Here is a 6599-nt window from a genome sequence, read left to right as displayed (position 1 = left end):
CCTACTTAAGAACAAGTATTCTTTTTAGGTTTTTGTTGACCTACTACATAACACAAGATATGTTTGTTGCCATGACAAGCTACAACATACGCATTTACGTTGTCATGGTAGTACTAGAAGGTTACGCATAGCATACTCTCAAATCATGAAGAATCATAAAACAAGTATTATAAAATTGATCATTTTGTCTGCAATGATAAGCTTGTATTCTACATAGAGTTTGGCAATTATATGGATTGATCATCTAAGGTGACATAAAAAATATGGCCATTATAGGTGCAGATTGCAAATACATATCAATGAAGTAGAAGAAGATTAAACATAAATGATCATATATTTCTTCAAGATGGTGTCAAATATGCCTATTTGGAAAGACACTTACATTTTTTGTTATGTATTTATCTTTACCTATATCAGACATAAATAAAGTACAAATTAATAATGGCACTTCAATTTGAAGTCTTCATTAAAGATGCCCAATTGTCTCTCTTCTGAAATTGGGTGACATAAAAACAAACTTATCATAGACTAAACAAATGTTCAAACTGAAAATCCGTATACAACAACTTGCAAGTTTTCCAAACCAATGGGGAACACTAAGCTAGGGAAATTTTTTATACATACATTCACATCAGTAAGTTGACCTTTAGCAAGTTAATTATACTAATACATCCAAGTAGAGGCCTAAATACTCAACACCATCATCGAGGTCAAGTCTAGCAACCCTCCAGAAGCTCTATTCACATGCTAGCTTTGTACCAAAACTTGTCAAACAGATTGCAAAAGCTTGGTACGCCGAGAGTGGATACTGGTAATCCATTGTGAAGATATCTTTCCCAATCTTTCCAAATTGCAACAAGACCCGGTCATGTTCACACTGGGGTATCGCAATGTTTCCAGGCTCGATAGCCACCACGAGCTGAAAATTCTTCACCGATGCAACGGTGACACGACCTCGGAAGTTCAAACACCAACATTGCAATTGCTCATGCCACCTGGGAGACTTATTTTTCAACACCAGAGGAGCACCACCCCTATGATTTTTTGCTTTCATTTTGTTATCCACTTTGGATAGTGACCCGAGATAAGGATCACAAATAGAAGGATTGTTGGTGTGACTATAGTACGGCTCAATGGGTGTGGGTGCATGACCTCCTGTTTCTATGGAAGACATTGGAATGGAATGGAATGTACAAACCATTTGCCTGGGACCTCGTGAACCCAACACATTTAATTGATACGCAACTTGTGCAATGTTGTAATTGCCAAAAGGTGCCTTGGGGCACACTTGTTTGGATCCCAAGCACCGAAATGATCCATTGCTTGTTGACATGACTGCTTCATTATCTGGTGGGTATATATCATATATTTTAAACCTGGTCCCGATGAAGTTGGATCTACATAAGAGAATGAGACACAAAAGGGAAAAAATGAATATGAGAGTAATGAATACAAATTTAATAAGGGTTGTGGGTTTGACCCTCTTGTTTACGTCCTTGTTTTGTAAGACATAAGTTGGCAGTTAAAATAGCAGCCAATTCCCCAAAAGAGAATATAAATTTTATAATGGAATCAAATAAGAAAGATTTGAACCTTAGTTTCCCGACATATGTGTTGCTACCCCTTGAGATATCATCCGAATTCAGAGATATTATGTACTCAATGCTTGAGGTACGCCGATATTTGCGAGCCGCCAGGAGGAATTTGCTGTTCTCAACAATGAGTGCTGTCCATCAAATAGACAATGAGCAAAATGCTCATAACGTGCACATGTATGATGTGTGTGTATTGATTGGGGGATCAGAAAGTGCGGATTTTGAATTAAGATTTAATTGCGTTATGAAATAATCAAATACTAAATGTTCAATTTGTAGTCTCTATATCATAAGTTATAATATTAAAGAAAGAGAAGTATAATTGAATCTTATATGCAACACGAATCATATGCATAAATCCTTTATTTATGAATAACATTAAATGCAGGAAACAAAGAAAACTTACTTGCTGGTGTCAGACCCAGGTAGAGATAAAACATGGAGTTTGTCTTATCTCGTTTTATGAAACATTGCATTGCCCTATCTCGAGGTCCAGGCTACAAAACCATGAGACAACAAATTAAAAATAAATTGCCATGGCCTTGCCAGATGTTCTCCTTTATATTTGACTTGAAATAGAACTATATTTACAATAGAATTCATTACTAGGTGGCCTAGGACATTACGAACATAATCTCCCAAATACATGACTAGAATTAGAAGAGTATTTCAATGGATTGCATTACTGGCTTGCTAGGGGTAAACAAGAACACAATGCTATATGGGACATTCCCTTACCAACAGATATACCATCTTCAATGCCAAGTCACTTAGGCTGAAAGAAAATCTATCCAACCTGATCTCCTCATAAACCAAACAGGAAATGGAAGAGTATTTCAATGAATTTCCTCAAGGATGACAGGAAGCTATATATAGGTCATTGTTGACTACCTCATTAAACCCTAAAACCCAAGCCTAGCATGACCATCTAGAAATAAAGCAGGTATTTCAATGTATTTTATCTTCCGCTTTCTTGGACTCTCAAGAAACAAATGATATATGGGTCATTGTTGGCCATCTTACAAACACCAAGCCTTCCCTCCATCTCAAAAGACCTGAGTGCATAATCGACAAGAAATGGGAAGAGCATCCAATAGAATTCATAATCACTTCTCCTTGAGACTTATCAGAGAAAACATGGATCTATGTGAACAAGTGTCTGGAAACTCCCCAAGGTTGCACCGTGAAAAAGGCTGAGAGACATTGCCAAGCTAGTCTTCTTTGTCTTGATATATCTAAATAGAAACTGAAAGAGCATTTGAATGGATTACATTATTTGTCTTACCTAGGAATCATAGACGACTAATGCTATATGGATCACTGTTGAACATATCAGTAAACCATAGTGTGTCATAAGGCAGAAAGACTTTGCGAAAATGACATTTTCATCTTTATACCATGACAAACTAGAAATATAGTCTTTCAATGACATTTATGATCACTTCTCCTTGGGAATAATCAGGGAAAACGGGTTGACAGATAAGACCATTGTCTACCGTCTCACTAAACCCAAGCCTTATATAACCAACTTGAAATGGAAGAGTATTTCAATGGATCTCTTTCAATAGGACTGATTGGAGACAAGAGCTCACAAATGATATATGGTTAATGGCTAAAAACCCGATTCCTACTACAAAGAAAATAAAAACAATAGAAATCGCAAACAGAAGAGAGAAAACAACAATATATCACTGTGCTTTTAAATAATTATCATAGTAACACTTCAAACATTAACAGGATACCTTCAAACATTATCTTCAGTCAGGGAGTAAGGACAAGCATACCTGTTTGAGGGATATGGGGAATGTAAGCTTTCCAGATTCTTCGGGGGTCTTAACAAGTTCTTTTGTAATGCATCTCCATGTTTTGCAAACGGCTGAGCAAGCCACAACATCTTTACGGGATGGCCACGAGCCATCAGCCATCTCCACTCTCATTATTACACTTCTCAATATCTCTGGAGGTAAGTTTGCCCAACAGTTCCTCTGATGAGAAGAAACATCCATGGATCCCAGTACAGGAAAGACCTCTGAATCTCCATTGGTTTTAGTTTCCTTTTTCAAGGAATCTTCTTCTTCACTAGAGCAAACCCAGAATTTCAAGTGAAATATCTTTGCTATGTCTCGTGGTAAAAATCTTCTCATAGGCATGGGCCGTCTTTCTCTCTTCCTTTATCTTGGATTGGATGTAACGCCCTAACCCTAGCCCAAGCCTTAATTCTAATCCTCACTTCAACCTTAACTATCACTCTAACTCTAAACTTTTCTATTAACCCTGCCTCTTTATGTCTCTTTAATGTAAACCTTAACCCTAGACACGTCTGGAGCAGAAATCAAGGGATGGATTTATTTGATTTTTTCTGCTCATACCCTAATAATGGAAGGCAGCAACGATGCTCAGCACCATATCTGACAATCTTAGAATACAGAAGAATCCTTGGATCTGAGTGTGTAAGTACTAAGCTCAAGATTCAATGGGTACTTTCATATTCGTCTTCAATTTCAAACCCTTGTTGTCGCTGATGCCTTGGTGTCTTTCTAGGGTTTGCAGACAAGAAGAAGAAAATGCTGATGAGGACCTCTTGGCACAACACAGAGGGGGGCCAGGAATAGGAGTAGCTTTTATCCTCTACATATACAATGTTGGTTTCAGATGTGTATTCATCCTTTACATATGTACATACATGTATGTATGTATGTATGTATGTATGTATGTATGTATGTATATGGGTGTATATTTGTATGTATGTATGTATGTGGGTGTGTATCTGTATGTATGTATGTATGTATGTATGTATGTGGGTGTGTATGTATGTATGTATGTATGTGGGTATGTATGTATGTATGTATGTATGTATGTATGTATGTATGTATGTATGTATGTATGTATGTATGTATGTGGGTGTGTATCTATATGTATGTATGTGGGTGTGTATATGTATGTATGTATGTATGTATGTATACATTATATATATATGGTTGTATATGTATGTATGTATACGATAGTTGGCTCACACCTTGTCGGGACTTGTCATCAGCCAACTAGGCAATCCATGGCCCCAACCTAATTTGGTCGTCTGATGTGTGGGATGTACGCATTGTGTTGCTGGTACCTTGCCAAACAGTGGCCTAAAGACTCACACGTTGGCATGTGGTCTAAATTGGATGTCACTTGACCATTTCAACCATATTTGAGGAGGTCACCTTGTGTAATCGTTGCATTCAAGTTACATCTCTTGATTGCAAGAGCTTCGCATGGAGAATTCTAGTGATCAAAATAGTCGTAAGTCTTCCATCGAATGATGAATGGAAGATCATGGATTCATGCTTATGTTAGACTGCCTTTTTGAGGCAAGAGTGAACGAAGGAGTATTGTAGGTGAGTAGCATCATTTCGTCGCCTTTGTGTAATATCCACCTCTAAAAGCTGGACACAACTCAATTCATCCATGGTGGGGCGCCTTTGGTAGTTGCCCTCATGAACCATGCTCTAAAATATTCACCTTAGAAAACTTCACTTGATGATCACCTACTATGAACTTTCTATAGGCTACAAGTCACATCAACCATATTAGTTGAGAATGGGTTTATTATCCATTTTACATATGATAGCCAACCTTGATTCTTTACCAACATGTATTAGGCTCTTTGCCTAATCATTCTATTCGAGCCAATACAATGACAATGTGTGTGTGCCACCCAATATCACCCACTCGATTGTGAGCCAAAGATTTTGTTGTGCATGAACTCCAATCTAGACCATCTACATGTTTTGTAAATGATGTTTTATTTGGAATGACTACTAGGTGTGATGTAGGCATCAGATAATATGATGCGGGGACAAAGTTTATTTAAGTTTCGAGGATCATTTCTAAAACATAACATATTACTATAAGCGTGCGGTGTGTTAGAGTATGCATTGGTTCACATTAGGGTATACATATTTGCATTGCTCACTTCAAATATAACTCATAAATATAAAAGACCTACCATGATAGGTGCATGGAATTGCACCCAATGTTGTTATTCTCACACTTGCAAATTTTAATAAAATGAAATTTCGCTATCATGCTTAATTTACAAGAATCAACGAATATTTTGGTTAGGTTTCATTCATTTGTTTATCAATATAGGGTGATACTTCTAAGGTATATCCCCCCACAATGCTTAATGGCAACATGACTATACATATGGCAAGGAAGAAACCAAATTCTTAACAACGATCATGCATCCTTCGGGCTTACTTACTGTAGCCGCTATAAATGTCATATTTTTTTAGGATTTTAGTTTCTTTGCGGCCATAATTGATCTATGTTCTATTTGGTAGACTAAGGGTGTAAAGTAGACTTTTTGTTAACATGACAATAACAAGTTGCAATTCACAACATCGATCCTTAAGTATAATACATACACTCGGATAATATAATGAAATGTTAGCCACATCAAGGGTAGGTCCCTCCCCTCCCCCATAATGTCCATAAACAAAACACATAAGGAAAATATCTCATAGAGAATCGAGACTAAAAACATAATCAAGAAAAGTAACTAAGAATATGGTAGTGGTAGACCTCCATACATCCACGCTTTTCTCCTAAAACTGACTAATAACAAGTATTCATTATGCCATTGACACATGTTGGTTCAACTCTCTCCATAAAATTCAATGAAAAGTCACTATGTAGACAATATTATATTTATTTTAGAGATATGTTGCCATGCGCCTTTTTTATTAGAAGTCCACATACAAGCACTTAAAAAGGTGCGCATTGTTGAAGTTAAATATCTAGGTCACTTGTAATTGCCCAAGATCAAATTGAGAGATATGTTAGTGTTTATTTGATGACAATTGCTAGTTCCTTGTTCTTCATTTCCCAAATCAATGTTGAGTATATGTAAAGTTTAAAGTATATCTAGAGCTCACAACATACTCATAATTTCCGAGGAGATATTGTGACAATGGGCAACTCTAAGCAGTGATTAAGAAACAATTGTTGTTGTTTACTGCC

At 36.7% G+C, this 6599-nt stretch overlaps 1 protein-coding gene across 1 annotated transcript; it reads right to left on the bottom strand.

Annotated features, from left to right (window-relative positions):
* Nucleotides 1-502: 502 nt before the first annotated feature.
* Nucleotides 503-4213, bottom strand: LOC147865659 (tubby-like F-box protein 6). Its single transcript, XM_087318525.1, has 4 exons — nt 3380-4213; nt 2002-2092; nt 1594-1726; nt 503-1397 (listed from the first exon to the last, which is right to left on the bottom strand). The coding sequence occupies exons 1-4, from the start codon at nt 3743-3745 to the stop codon at nt 737-739; spliced, it is 1251 nt and encodes a 416-aa protein (XP_087174651.1). The 5' UTR covers nt 3746-4213; the 3' UTR covers nt 503-736.
* Between the last annotated feature and the right edge of the window lie 2386 nt (nt 4214-6599).

This window comes from Azolla caroliniana, unplaced genomic scaffold (assembly GCF_043228905.1).
Source record: "Azolla caroliniana isolate FFs.n. ecotype wild unplaced genomic scaffold, voAzoCaro1.0.p SCAF_4, whole genome shotgun sequence".
Lineage (NCBI taxonomy): Eukaryota > Viridiplantae > Streptophyta > Polypodiopsida > Salviniales > Salviniaceae > Azolla > Azolla caroliniana.
The sequence above is the reverse complement of the archived record's forward strand: the minus strand, read 5'-3'. Positions and strand labels throughout refer to the sequence as shown.

Excerpts from the sequence above, each read along its gene's own strand:
- LOC147865659 (XM_087318525.1), bottom strand. The coding sequence starts at position 3,745 with ATGCCTATGAGAAGATTTTTACCACGAGACATAGCAAAGATATTTCAC. Across the intron at positions 2,093-3,379 it reads TCCCCATATCCCTCAAACAG|CCTGGACCTCGAGATAGGGC; the intron begins GTATGCTTGTCC and ends ATGGTTTTGTAG. Across the intron at positions 1,727-2,001 it reads CCTGGGTCTGACACCAGCAA|CACTCATTGTTGAGAACAGC; the intron begins GTAAGTTTTCTT and ends TTTGATGGACAG.